Source organism: Helianthus annuus, chromosome 11, assembly GCF_002127325.2.
Source record: "Helianthus annuus cultivar XRQ/B chromosome 11, HanXRQr2.0-SUNRISE, whole genome shotgun sequence".
NCBI lineage: Eukaryota > Viridiplantae > Streptophyta > Magnoliopsida > Asterales > Asteraceae > Helianthus > Helianthus annuus.
The window spans coordinates 38921275-38935670 of NC_035443.2; the positions used below are offsets into that span (position 1 = coordinate 38921275).

At 38.9% G+C, this 14396-nt stretch overlaps 2 protein-coding genes across 2 annotated transcripts; both read left to right on the top strand.

Annotated features, from left to right (window-relative positions):
* The first annotated feature begins 3078 nt into the window (after window positions 1–3078).
* On the top strand, window positions 3079–3432 carry LOC110888084. The gene has a single exon (XM_022135625.1). The coding sequence runs from the start codon at window positions 3079–3081 to the stop codon at window positions 3430–3432; it is 354 nt and encodes a 117-aa protein (XP_021991317.1).
* A 147-nt stretch (window positions 3433–3579) lies between these two features.
* Window positions 3580–13303, top strand: LOC110888085 (velvet complex subunit B-like). The gene is made up of 2 exons (XM_022135626.1): window positions 3580–4056; window positions 13148–13303. Exons 1-2 carry the CDS (start codon window positions 3580–3582, stop codon window positions 13301–13303), a joined length of 633 nt encoding a protein of 210 aa, XP_021991318.1.
* The last annotated feature ends 1093 nt before the right edge of the window (window positions 13304–14396 follow it).

A 14396-nucleotide genomic window follows, 5' to 3' on the forward strand; every position in this document is an offset into this window, starting at 1 on the left:
GCCTATACTGGGCGTATAGAACCCCTCGTATAGGCCTCATATATGACCCATGCCCCATATATGCCACGTATAGGCCTATATGGGGCGTATATAAGGTTTTTTTTAACAACATTTTATACAATATTAACCGTTTTAGCAAACTTTTATACAAAAACAAGTTTTCTATTTTAAATAAATAAAATTAATAAGTACATGATATGATACAACACCTGTATAGGCCTATACGAGACCTAAACCACACCTATAATCCTACGCGAGACCTATACTACACCTACAGGGACTAGGGTGTGCGAATATGTAGACCCTTTAAATAACGTATCGAAATAATGAAATATAAAAAACCGATTAGCTAACATCTATGTATATAACATCTATCTATATATACTGTATAATAAAAGAAGGGTATACCTATTGGCACACCCAAATGCCTATATACACACCAAAAAGGGCTTTTTTGTCCTATATGCACACCCTGCAGTGTCGAGCTGTTGCCAAAGCGTGGCGTTTTGGTCCGGTCAACCAGACAAAAGACTGACGGGTGTCTGACGGGTTTGTTGACCGGATCAAAACGCCGAGCTTTGGCCGCGTTTTGGTCCTGTCAACCAGACAAAAGACTGACCGGATGTCTGGTTGACAGGACCAAAACGCGGCTAAAGCTCGGCGTTTTGGTCCGGTCAACAGACCCATCAGACACCCGTCAGTCTTTGTCTGGTTGACCGGACCAAAACGCCGCGCTTTGGCCACAACTCGACACTGCAGGGTGTGCATATGGGACAAAAAACCCTTTTTAGACTGACTATCTACACACTAAGTGTGCAAATAGTTTCCCTCTAAAAGAAACCATTTAGGGAACATTTGTCATCATATTAGGCCATGTATCTTTTGATACAAATTAGTTACTAAAAAAAAAAACTAAATGTAACTTCAAAAATATTTTAATATGAGCGTTAAACATGTTTTTTTAAATACACATTGCAAAACATAACATATGTAACAATAATGTGGCTTTTTATTAAAGGCAATTTAAGAACAAAGTTCAATTATTATAATTTAGGTATAACTAGTTTTAGGGTACTATACTATCTTTTCCTAAAGATGGTAGTAGCTTCATGAGTCATTTAAAACGATAATGGTGACGTTATTATCAAACATCATACATGGTTCATATATCTACACGCATTATAGTACTTGTTGCCTTTAGAAATAACAAATAAAACTTGTTAGATGTATCTATGTCTATGTATATTGATTTCACACGTGTTATGATGTTATTATCTTTTGATGTTCTAAAACTTTTTGATCGCTAGTGTCATAGTATTTTTTAGATTCATTTCAACTGCTTTATCAACAATAATTTAAGTTACTATGGGGCTGTTTGATAGCCTCTGAATGGTCATTAAGAGGCTACAAGAGGCTACCTCTTAATGGAACCATTAAGAATTTTATCAATGAGAAGGTAAAAGAATGTGACATGTGTGATTTACCATTCAGAGGTTACCTCTTAATCATTCAGACTTGGGGGCTGTTTGGTAGCCTCTTAATGACCATTCAGATGCTACCTCTTAATGGTTTAAAACCTCTGAATGAATAAGAGGTAACCTCAAGTCTGAATGGTTAAGAGGTAACCTCTGAATGATAAATCATCACATATCACATTCTTCTACCTTATCATTGGTAAAATTCTTATTGGTTCCATTAAGAGGTAACCTCTTAATGTCCATTCAGAGGCTACCAAACAGCGAAGTTACCTCTTATTCATTTAGAGGTTTTAAACCATTAAGAGGTAGCATCTGAATGGTTATTAAGAGGCTACCAAATAGCCCCTATGTCTATGTATACTGATTTCACACGTGTGTTGATGGATCTAGAAAATTTTGTAATTACCGATGTTAATTATCTTTTGTTGTTCTGATGTTCTAAAACTTTTTAATCGCTAGTGTGATAGTATTTTTTTTTTGGTAAATTACATTTTTCGTCCTTTATGTTTGTAGCGGGTTGCAATAAATAACCTTTAACTTTAATAATTACAGTCACAATCTTTTATTTGCAAAACATGTTACACCTTAGGTCCTTTGACCCTAACATGGTTAAAACTTTCAGTTAAGTGAGGTCATGTGCAAACTCATCTGAAGGCAAAACAGTCATTTAATACAAAACAAGAATGTGAAAATATAAAAACTTATATAAAAATTATAAACCTAAACTATCATCATCATCTCCCCTTTACTCTCTCTCTCTACATACCACTTCTACAGCCATCTTCAGGCAACCACCACCACCCACCAACACCGTTGACCACCGATATCATCACCATTGGTTTTACCGCAAGCAACAAACATGATTTTTTTTGGCACTTCAATCGACCCAGTCAAACAAAGGGGATTTCTTTGGCAAATCCAACATGTAAAATTGATTTTACCGAAAGCAAAAAACATGATTTTTTTTTTCTACAGATAATCTTACTTTCAATACAACTTCATGTCAGTTCAATTTTAAATTCTAGAAAGATAATCCCTTTTTGTTTTAAGATTCTTCTTAGGGCACACCCTTATCTCCAAAGCCACACAAAAATTATATCAATTTCAGGTCCATGAAACCTCAACGATCGAAGTGTATAATCGGCATATAATCAAACAGTTGGTGAATGTGTTTAAAACGAATCGGTGAGCAGACCCATCACATAAATTGTACAAACAATGCAATTGAGTACAGTAAATGAGATTTAAAAGAAAGTTTACAGCTATGATACCGGAGTTTCCATCGCCATAGTTGGAAGATAAAAATCAAATCTTGTGTCAGTAAGACCAGTTTGTATAAAACTCTTTGGGTCTGTTTGGTATGGGGTAATTGAATGGACGAGAGAATGAACGAGGTAATGGAATGGAGAAAGGAATGAAATGGATCATTCCATTCCATAGTTTTGTTTGTTTACCATGTGGGAATGAAATGAATCACTACCTTGTAGTGTTTGGTGGGCAAGAAAAGAAGGAATAAAATTGGCGATGGGTGGCGGTGGTGGAAGTGGCGGTGGTAGGTTGTGGCAGCAGTGATGCTGGTGTTCGGTGGCGGAGGGTGGCGATGGTCGGAAGTGGTGCTGATGTTGTGGCGGTGGGTGGTGGCGGCGGGTGGGTGGTGTTAGTGGTGGTGGCCGGTGGTGGCGCCGGTGTTAGGTGGCGGAGGGTGGCGACGGTGGTGGGTTGTAGTGGCGGTGGTCGGTGGTGTTTGGTGGTTGATAGTGGCGTTGGTGCCAATGTTCGATGGCGGAGGGGGTGGTTGCGGCAGCGGGTGGTGGCGGTGGCGTCGGTGTTCGGTGGCGGAGGATGGCGGTGGTCGGCGGTGGCACGACGGGTGGTGGCGTCGGTGGTCGACGACGTAAGGTGGTGGTGGCATTTGTGGGTGGCTAGTGGTGGAGGTAGTGGGAGGTGTTGGTGATGAAGGTGGGAGAGGGAATGGAATGGAAAAAAAAACAAGGGTAGCGTTTGGTATGCAGGAATGAGAGGTGGAATGGAATGGACCATTGAGAGAGAATGAAGACAAGAGTGTTTGGTTGGTCGATGGAATGGGATCGCCCATTCCAAAATGCATTCCATTCCCTCGAAATCATTTCATCCCTCCCCCCTGTTTTTTTCCCATTCCATTCTCTCTTCACCCTTCATTAACAACACGTCAACACCACAACTCACTACCGTTGCCACCACCCACCACCACTGTCATCCGCTGCCGTCACCCACCTTCGCCGCCACCACCGTCACTCGCCACCGCCGTCACCCGCAACCGTCATTGCCTCCACCCACCTCCATCCCCGCCACCGCCGTCGCTGCCATCCACCATCGTCGTTGCCACCTCCGATCATCGCCACCACCCACCTTCGATCATCGCCACCACCATCGCCGTTGCCACCTCCGATCACCGCCACCGTCGCCACCCACCTCCGTCATTGCTATCAACCACCACCACCCACCGCCACCACCGTTACCACCTGCCACCACCGTTGCCACCGCTACCACCTCTGACCACCGCCGCCACCCACCTTCACAGTTATCCACCACCACCACGGTTGTTACCACCCATCGCCGTCTCCATCCACCACCACCGTCGCCGCTACAACTGCCACCTATCACCACCCACCATCGCCGCCCATCATTGATTACCGCCATCCGATTTTATTCCTTCTTCTTTTCTTGCATACCAAACAACAAAAAGTAATGGTTCATTTCATTCTCACATGGTAACCAAACAAGATATGGAATGGTAATAATCAATTCCATTACCTCGTCCATTCCATTACCCCGTTCATTTCATTCCTCCGTTCATTCCATTACCCTATACCAAATAGACCCAAGGGGTGTGGATGGAATGAATTTGAGGGAATGGAATGTCATATGTAATGGGTTATTCCATTACCTTGACCAACCAAACACATTTTTTTCCATTCCCTCGTAATAGTTCATTCCATCCCTTCTCTCATTCCTGCATACCAAACACTACCTAAATGTTGGCTATCCGTTACCGAACTAGTATTTAGGGTGGAAGGGTGCTCCCTACGTGGAGAGTGATAAACTCTCTACCTCAGCCAATCACCTCATATCATGTTAACTCCCTTCTCCACTTTCCATTTTTCACTCAAACACAAAGGGTGCTCCCCACTCCCCATTTTCCACTGCAACGGTAAAAAAATAAGCTTCCCACACATCGGTGACTACTCACCGATATTTGAAGTTCACCGCGCGTGTATAGGGGCCGGCGGCGGTGTGCCCGCTCGGTGAACCCCTATCACAGCATCAGTCCCTGCGAACACCCTGCGCCCTCTAAGTGATTTGTTAGTAAATTGTCTATCGATGATCTGTCAGTAAAAGTTGTCAACGTCGGTAACAATTCTAGTCAAAATTCCCATGTTTGTAGTGTCTGGCACTATTCCCAGGTGAGCCATGGTGAATGTAGATATAGTATATAACTAGGTGATGCCCCGCCCGCGTTGCGGGGCAATGGCCGAATAATTCTCAATCAATTAAAAAAAACAGTACTATAGTTTTGCTAGAAAGAAAAAGTAAAGAGTGTTAGGCAGCTCCTTCATACGATTTTAAGCTGAGAGCAAAGTCATATTTTCATTTTTACTTGAGGGAAAAATCAAATTGTTTTCCCGAGGGTAAAATCCTAATTTTTAGCTAGAGGAAAAATATTTTTTTTATTTTGCACTTGAGGAAAAATGTAATTTTGAATTGAGGGTGATATCGTAATTTTTAACCGAGGGGAAAATCGTAAATTTTAGCTGAGGGCAAAAACATAATTTTATTTGAACTGAGGGCAACGACGTAATTTTAAACTGGGGGCGAAAACGTAATTTTAAATTGGGTATAAAATAATAAACTGTGGTAAAATTGTAATTTTGAGAGGGGGGGGGGATTTTGTTTTTAACTGGTGCAGAAACGTAATTTTGGCTAAGGGTAAAAGCGTCATTTTTTTACCGAGGGCGAAATCGTATTTTTTAGCTCGGGGCAAAAAGGGTAAATGTATTTTGAAGTTGGGGCTAAACCGTATTTTTTAACTCAGGACAAAAACGTCATTTTAAGTGGGTATAAAATAATAAACTGGTTGGTCCAATGGGTATTGGTCGCGACAAATTTGAACCAATGGTAGGGAAACACTATTAAAGGGCAAAAACGTAATTCAAAGTAGGGGTGTGCACGGTTCGGTTCGGTTCGATTCGGTCATTAGCATTATCCATAACCGTAACCGAAGTCATCGGTTAATCGGTTCGGTTAATTTGTCGGTTTTCGGTTCGGTTAATTTTCGGTTAATAACCAATTCAAAGAAGGGCTAATTTTTTTGCTTAGAAATACATGTAATGCAGGTATAAATATATGAAACAGATGTATAAATACATGAAATGGAGGTATAAATGCATGAATAGATGTTTAAATACATAAAATGGAGGTATAAATAAATGAAATCTTTACTATATAATAAAAGAAACCACTTTGGGGACATTTGTAATCATATTAGGTCATCTCTTATAGATAATTATTATTTTAGTTTAATCATTTTTAATTAATTATAAATAACCCTCCTACTAAATATTATTTAGTTTAATATCTTATTGATAATTATTATTTAGTTTAATCTTCTTCTCATTTATAATATTATTTATTTGAATTAATTATTACTTTTATATTTATCTATTTACTTCAAATTCAAACTTAATTATCTAATTTGATCTTAACTATATATTTGAACATTTTGTTTAGTTTGGTATCAAATAGATTTTACGAAACTTAAAATAAAATTAACTAATATTATTTATCATTTATACATTTACACGTTTACGAAGTTTTAAATAAAGGGTTAAATTTATTGAGACTTCGTTAACAAATTTTGCAAGAACAGAATAATCTATTTTATCACGAAAACCAAACTTTGTGTTAATATATTAAATAATTTTATTTTCACTATACAAAATTACATTTACTCGACCCATGTAATACATGAGGTTTTTTAAAATATAACTTTTTATTATTTAATGTATAAAATTAGATTTATTCAATTCGTACAATACACGGGGTTTTTTAAGGATATATATAGTTTTTTATTATTAAGTACAGAAAATTACATTTATTCAAACCGTGTAATACACATATTTTTAAAGATGTATTTTTTTTTATTATTTGGTATATAAAATTACATTTATTCAACCCGTGCAATTGTAGGTCCCTCTTCGGAGGATGACGAACCTCAAACCTTGTTATACGAACCCACTAGCGAGTGCGGAATCCAAGCTAGCAAGCAAACCGGGTTGAGACAAGCATAAACACAAGCACACAAAGATTCACCGATTAACACAACTGTATTAATACGAATGAAGGTTTCGGTTACAAGCACAATGTTTACAAATCTAACTTGCAAACTCTCTAGTGTGTGTGTGTGTGTTTTGATAGAATGCTCTCAAACTCTCTCTATGTGTGCATCTATCTCACAAGCCTCTCAAGTCTCTTGTCTTGTCTAGCTTAACACAACACACTACATGGGTATTTATACCCACACACAGCAGGTCTGGTCAAAGGATTAGACAGACTGTCCGAAGGACTATCTGTCGACCACAATTTCCATCGAAGGATCCATATATACTTCGAAGGATAGCATATCCTTCGAAGTCCATCAGTATCCTTCGTGGTTTATCTTTCGAGCCAATCGAAGGATAGACATAATCCTTCGATTGCTCATCCTTCGACTCAGACACTTCACATAATATATTTCTAACTGTTGCGCCAGGTCAAACCAGGAGGACGGTTGACTTGGTCAACTTACAGGACTGACTAGGACATCGTTTACATATAGACCGAATACAGACAAAGTACAGACATAAGTGCATCAACAAACTCCCCCTTGGCTGTAGCTTTGTCTTTATTCTCTATAGGTGTAGACTCGTCTCGAACTTCGATGGTCTTTGGTCTTCGAGTTCTCGTTCCGTGAGTCGTGTCCACAAATATGTATCAACAAACTCCCCCTTGGACACTACTCACAAGATTAGCCTTTGATGTCTTCAATGTCGGAGGATCTTGAAAGTCTTCACATCTTGAGAGCAGAGAGTGTATCAACAAACTACCCGTATCATGTAGGAAGTGTGTTGACAAACTCCCCCTTAACATAAGCTCCCCCTTGAGTTATGCTCGTGAAATACTTTATCTTTATGAAGTGAGATCCTTGTGGTGTTGACGATGGCCAGCGGCAACTCGATTATCTTCATCATTTGAGTGCCTTCATGTCGTGTCTTCATTCCAAAGCTTTGTCATCGACCATGTTCTCCTAGCCTTTAGAATCTGCACATGCAAGAAATCTAAACGCGTAATGAGAACAACTGCTTGGAATATAGTTAATCATAAACAAGTGACACACGGATGACCATGTCACAATCAAACACCGTCCGACAGTTTGAAAGTTTTTCAAATTTATCAATTTCAGATTTCAACTTTCAAAACATGCAAATTTCGACTGTTTATGAAGATTTAGTCATTTCGGTTTTCGTTCAGGTTTCAGGCAACGAAGACTCGAGTTCCAACATCGTACGATCGAAAATAAAATAGAAATAAAATCTTTTTGGCTTTTATAAAGGTTAAATTAAAACACACCTAAAATCTTTTTGGTATTTTTGACTTTTCTAAATGTAAATACTGAAAGCAGTAAATAAATATATATACATACATTCTTTTTGCGAGTTTCGAGGGTAAGAGAATCATATCAGTGTACGGTCACGCCAAAACGCTCTTTTTGTTCAGTTAGTTAACATTAAGATAAGCATCCTATAACAATTATCGGTATTGTTGTCCACTTAAGCTCAACTTATCAGATGTAATCATGTTTAGAGGATACGTTAAGGTATGATTTATACTTACCGACCGGTGTTCATCCACATCACGACACATTCCCGTATCAAGGTATGCACGAGGGTTCATCTTACCGGTGAGTATACCGATTATCATCTGTTTGACCGTATATTGATGTGAGATTCTCACTTATTTTGATTTGAAAAACAAGCCCTTTGTGATATAATCACTTATTGATGAGGAACTTGATTTTCATATGCATGAGGGCACAGGTGCAAGTCCGTGAACAGGTCAGTACTTCCGTACAGCAGAGAGACGAACTTGACACCCGGATAAATGTGATATTTTATCACTTATTTGTTATGGACATGTGATTGTTTATCACTTATTGAGGTCGAAAGCAGTATGCAATATGTACACGTATGTATAGTATCATGGAAGATCTAGACTTGCGTCCCCGTTATTTTTCGGTAAAAGATACAACCATGATACCCAGATGATAAGCAGCATAAAGACCGAATATCTCAGAACCTCGGCAATCTATCAAACGAAATTTCGGTACTAAGACCATATGCCAATGAATGGTTCCCACCTGGTCTTCAGTCGGTTAAGATTTATATCACCCTGCACACTTTAAAATGATTGTGAGCCTACCGATACATCTTATATAGAGCTGCTTATCGTTTTTCATTTAAGGTTTAAAGAGGTTTGGATAGACCACTGATGTACTATCATTTTCTCTTTTGCTCGCCAGGAAACTCATTTTTGTTTTTCTATTGTTTTTGTGTTTTTGAAATTTTTCGATGTTTTTGGATTTTCTGATTTTTGTATTTACTCCCCCTAAAATCAATAAACTAAGACAAATTTAAAAACACAAAGTATTTACAAAAATGATTTTCCGATGTTGGTTTTACTCTTGCTTGACCTTAATGCCGGTTACCCAAATTAAGTTTTTATCAGAAAAAAATTTATCGAATTTTGGGAAAATCAGTTGGCACGTCGGTAAGCGGTGCGGACCATAACAACATTGACGAGTTTCATAGAGAAACAATCACGTGTGAGGTGATATGCGAGATCAACGTGTCAGGCCAAAGAGTGCTGTACGAGACGATATAATTCATAAAGCAGCTTAAATATCGACAAGCATAGGAGAGATTAGAAATTTAAAACCGTATCCTGCAACTGTTTCATGCATTGCAAGGAATCTGAGCGCTCTCCCAACTGGATATCCACCCGGTGTGGATTTCAAAGTCGAATCTGCAGCTACTGAGAAATCTCTTCACAGCAACATGATCAAAAACCTTTTGTTCCGGCTGGTCTTCCACATTGTACCAGCGAAGGTCTTTGTCTTTCTCTTTCAGAAGCGGTGTGCGAATGTTCAATCTACACCACGGCATCTGCACATCGTTCATTGTATTCTTTCCTGAGAACCCGATTAAAAACCATAGCAACCAAATTTTGGTGCATTCTTCATCTGGTCGAATTTTGCAACTTCATTCAACCACATTCTTTCACCAACATATTCTTCTTCTTTTCCTTTTCTTTCCTTTCTCTCCATCAATGACAACATCATTCTCCTAGATGTATCAATATTTCGGAGTCTATGTCGCCAATCTTGTGCATGGACGCTCCACTATCAACAATCCTAAAACTATCAATAGTTCCTCCTGGAACATCCTGCACACTCATTCAGAGATTAGTTGGAGAGGGGGACCCAAGCCTTCACAGACTTGGGTCGTCCGTCATCATCGAGAATTGTAACATCCATTTCCCGATGATTCGGAATTGATGCAGCTCCCCCTGAAACAGTTACCGGTTTTGGTATCCAAATCTGTTTCTGTTTTTCATGTTTAACATCCGATTTAACAGATTTTGTTTGGATGACCTCCGGTTTTAAAACTTTTTCAACTTCTTTTCTTTGTTTCTTTTTCTGTTTCTTTTCTCGTTGTTTAACAAAACGAGGGTCCTGTTTTGGTGAAACAGGTCTTTTATGGTAATTGTTACCATGGGGGGCATCAACTTTTGACTTTCTCTTGGTGAGATATGGACAATTCTTAATGATGTGTCCATACTCACAGCATTCAAAGCATGATCTCCGCTCAACAAACCTCGGAGTATCATAACTGTAACAGCTGGATGATGAACTTCGTGATCTTGAGGTACTTGGTCCTACATCACAACCGTTTGTTTGTTGTGTATAGTTGTTTTGACTGTTTCTTTTCAAAATTTTACTTTGTTTAACAGAATCCTTGTTGGATTTGTTTTTGAAAGTATCAATTTTATCAGTCCCTCTTGATTTCACGAAGTTTATCTTCCGATCCTTTTTCTTGTTTTCGCCCTGTTTGCCTTTTCTATTCTCTTGGGCGGCATGATGTTGTTCATGGGGATCATCAACCTTTGCTTTCAACTTATGAAGATATGGACAATTTCGAATTATATGTCCAATTGTACCACATTCAAAACACATTCTCCGCTCTACAAGCCTCGGAGAAACATGTTGATGACCAGACGGAGAACCAGACACTGAACTTTGTGATCTAGATGTGCTTGGACCTAAGTCACATCCATTTGTGTGTTGGGTATAATTGTTCTGATCATTTCGTTTTAAAATTCTAACTTGTTTTACAAAATCAATGTTAGATTTATTTTGAAATGTTTCAAGTTTGTCCGTACCCTTTGATCCAACAAAGTTCACTTTCTGTTCTCTTTTCTTAGCTGGAGCTCTTTTGTTTTGCACCCTTTGAACCTTAGGTTGCCCAACCTTAGATTGTGGAATTTTAGGTTGTGCAGTCTTAGGTTTAGTAGCCTTAGACTGTTCAACTTTAGGTTGTTGAACCTTTGGTTGTTCAGTCTTAGGCTGCTGAACTTTTGGTGCTTGAACATTCTTGTTCTGAGCCCTCTTTTCCTGCACCTGGCTCTTGCCTTTTCCAGAATTCACTTGTTGTTTTCGCTCAACTGACAGTTTTTGGTTCCCATGTTGTTTTCTAATTTGTTCACGTGGAACTGGTTCACATTGAGTGACAGTGACTTTGTTACCTTTGTTTCCCAAAAACTTATCAGTTCGTCCTTCAAAAATTTTCTCAATTAAATCTTGATTTACATTTTTGATTGGAAAATCTCTGTCAGAATAAATTTTGCTGTCTCCCTTGAGCGTATACAACAAGTTATTCTTTTCACTGCTATGTACACTGGGCTTCACTGCCTTTGGTGTTACAGCCTTACTCAGTTTCACTGGGGGATCACACAAGATGTGATTCTCAATTGGAATGTCTGGTGTAACCGAGTTAGGCTGTGGTTTCTCATTCTCTTCAGATTCATCGTCTGAAGAGTCAGCATCCTCAATGATGGGAGGACCCTGTTCCTTTTCACACGATGAATTTTCCACATTCTCAGAAGCTGATTGTTCCGAGGAAGATGTACCAGTTTTGAACCCGAGGCCTGCAGCAAAGTCATCTCGCGCAAGTGGCACAGTAGGTTCAAAACGGGGCATATCCTCGTCATCAGGCAATTTTGAGTAATTGTGACTCATTGGGGGAGGACATTTTTTGTATCCAATACACTTGACGTCCCCCTTTTTCTTTTGAACATTGATGATGTGATCCAAAACAAAGCGGGAATTGGAATAACTGTCCAATTTCTGCTTGATTGCATCACATTCGCATCGAGCTGTAGCTAACTCCACCATTTGTTTCTCAATTGTGTCAATTAAGTTATTATTAGCATGTTGTTTTCTCAAAACAGCCTTTTGTAATTCAGAAACATCATGTTTTAATGACTTAATTGTTTCTTTAAACTCCTTTTCATTTTTGGCTAAAAAGAAGTTAGCTTCAGATGCTTTAGCAAGATCAACAATCAATTTTTGATTGTGTTGCAGTGTAATTTCAAGCTCACTTTCCTTTTCTGCATAATCTAAACATTTCGCACATTCAACAACAGCAGAAATAGAATCAGGTTTAGAATCACATACCTGACTGGAATCACTCTCAGGTGTTGGCTTTTCTGCATCAGAATTAATAACCTCCCTTGATGATTCACATTTAGATCCATCCTCGCTTGAACTTGAAGTTGTATCACCCTCAACTGAAGTTGAAACATCTTCATCTGAACTTTCGTCATGTTCAGAACTGTCATCATTTCCCGAGGATTCACCATTGCTTGCATCTTTCACAATTTCTGCATACAACGCCGATTTTGTCTGACTACTGTTCTTTGGATCAAGAGATGATGGTTCAACAGTAGAACGATGGTGTTGTAAACCAACTGGGGGTAACGGATTTCCATACAAGTCTGTGGTTGTAGCCGGCTTTACAGGAACTTGTATTGGATTACCAAAACAATCTGTTGTTATTTTCGGTTCACTTTGCCTTTGATTTGTAACAGATGCCCACTGATTTGCAGATATCATGGCAGTTGAACGTGGGGTAATAGCCTGCATCCAAGCATTCTTGAAATCTTGATCAGATTGAGAAGTAGATGATTGCGTATTAGATGAATACGGATTCAAAGACCATGCGGATGGATCCCATTGACCGTTTATTCCCATTTCTGCAGTAATTCGAGATGGTGTGGGAGATTCGGCCCTTGATGGAAATACAATTTGTATACGTGTAAAATTTGTACACGTGAATTTTCACTGTCGAAGAATCAACCGAAAGATCACACGAAAAACAAACACCAAACCGGTCTCGAAAGATGATATTTCGTAAGTTGATACAAACGAAAATGAAAATGATTAGCAGATCTTGGGCTTTGGTGATTTTCTAAACGTGGACCGTGCACAATGATTTTTTTTTTTTTTTTTTTTTTTTTATATTTTTTTTTAATTTAAGCACATGGGCCGTGAACCTTGGGCCGTGATCACTAACAATAAAACAACCAATTACTGGTTTATTGGGGCGGTTACATGGGCCGAGAACACCAACAAAAATCAATTAAAGCCCATTGGGTCACTTGGGCGGTGTACACAACCAATAGATGCCTTTTGAATTGCTTATCTTTCGAAGCAAACAGGTCAACAACAACTTTCGAAATATGTGAGATGATCCTTCGAAGTTGTTTAATCTTTCGACAACTTCGAATGCCTTAGACAATGATCCTTCGAATCCTTCGAAATTGTTGGTGTGGAATTATTTTAATTTCTTGTGGGGGGCGGTTCTGTGGGGCCGTGGATACCAACAACCAACAAAGATTATTGGTCAATTTTTGGCGGTGCCTCTCATCAACAAAAATTTGCTTTTATCTAAAAGTAGATGTGCATTGGGAGGTGATCAAGAGCAACACAATGATTATTTTATTTTTTTTGTGTGGCATGCAATAATCAACAAAATGATTATTGCCTTGTCTTGGGCCGAGAACCCAGACAACAAAACAAAAGGTATTGGCCAATTTGGACGGTGAGTATCAGCAACAAACAACCAAATTCATTGGTTTATTTGGCGGTGCATTTGATGTGATCAATTTAAACACCCATCAACAAATGGCAGCCCTTTTGTAGGTCCTTTTGGGCGGTGCACTATTATATTTTTTTTTTTAATTTAAGATCATGGGCCGGTGAAAACAAGAACCAAAGATTCTTGTGAAGACCAATGATATCCGATAGATGCACACAGTTCTAGTTTGTTGTTTGTGAAGACCAAAAAGTGGCGGTTCCTTGGAGGTTCCTAGGGTGATTTAATGTTTGCACAACAGCCAACAAAAAAATGATTTGTTATCTTGTGAGGTGGACACAAACAACAACCAACTGCCTATTGGTTTATTTGGGCGGCGCCTTGTTAGGTGATCACACAAAAAGTCAACAAAGTTTATTTGTTTTCTTGGGCAGTGGAATGGTCAGTGAACCTTGGGAGGTGCACCACTAACAACAAATAAATTTGACCCTTCGAAGTTTAGCTTGATCTTTCGACAAACAAAAATGACCCTTCGAATTGTTTGGGTTGACCCTTCGACACTATGAATATCCTTCGAGATTTTAGCTTGATCTTTCGAGACAAAAAGGTGGTTGACCCTTCGAAACAGTTGATCTTTCGAACTATGAAGATATCTTTCGAAGTATGAAGATATCAAGAACTTCAAGAACAG

Bases quoted from the DNA above. Each gene is read 5' to 3' on its own strand.
- LOC110888085 (XM_022135626.1), top strand. From the start codon at position 3,580: ATGCATTCCATTCCCTCGAAATCATTTCATCCCTCCCCCCTGTTTTTT. The intron at 4,057-13,147 runs GTTGTTACCACC...TTTTAATTTAAG, and splicing joins AGTTATCCACCACCACCACG to CACATGGGCCGTGAACCTTG.
- LOC110888084 (XM_022135625.1), top strand. From the start codon at position 3,079: ATGGTCGGAAGTGGTGCTGATGTTGTGGCGGTGGGTGGTGGCGGCGGG.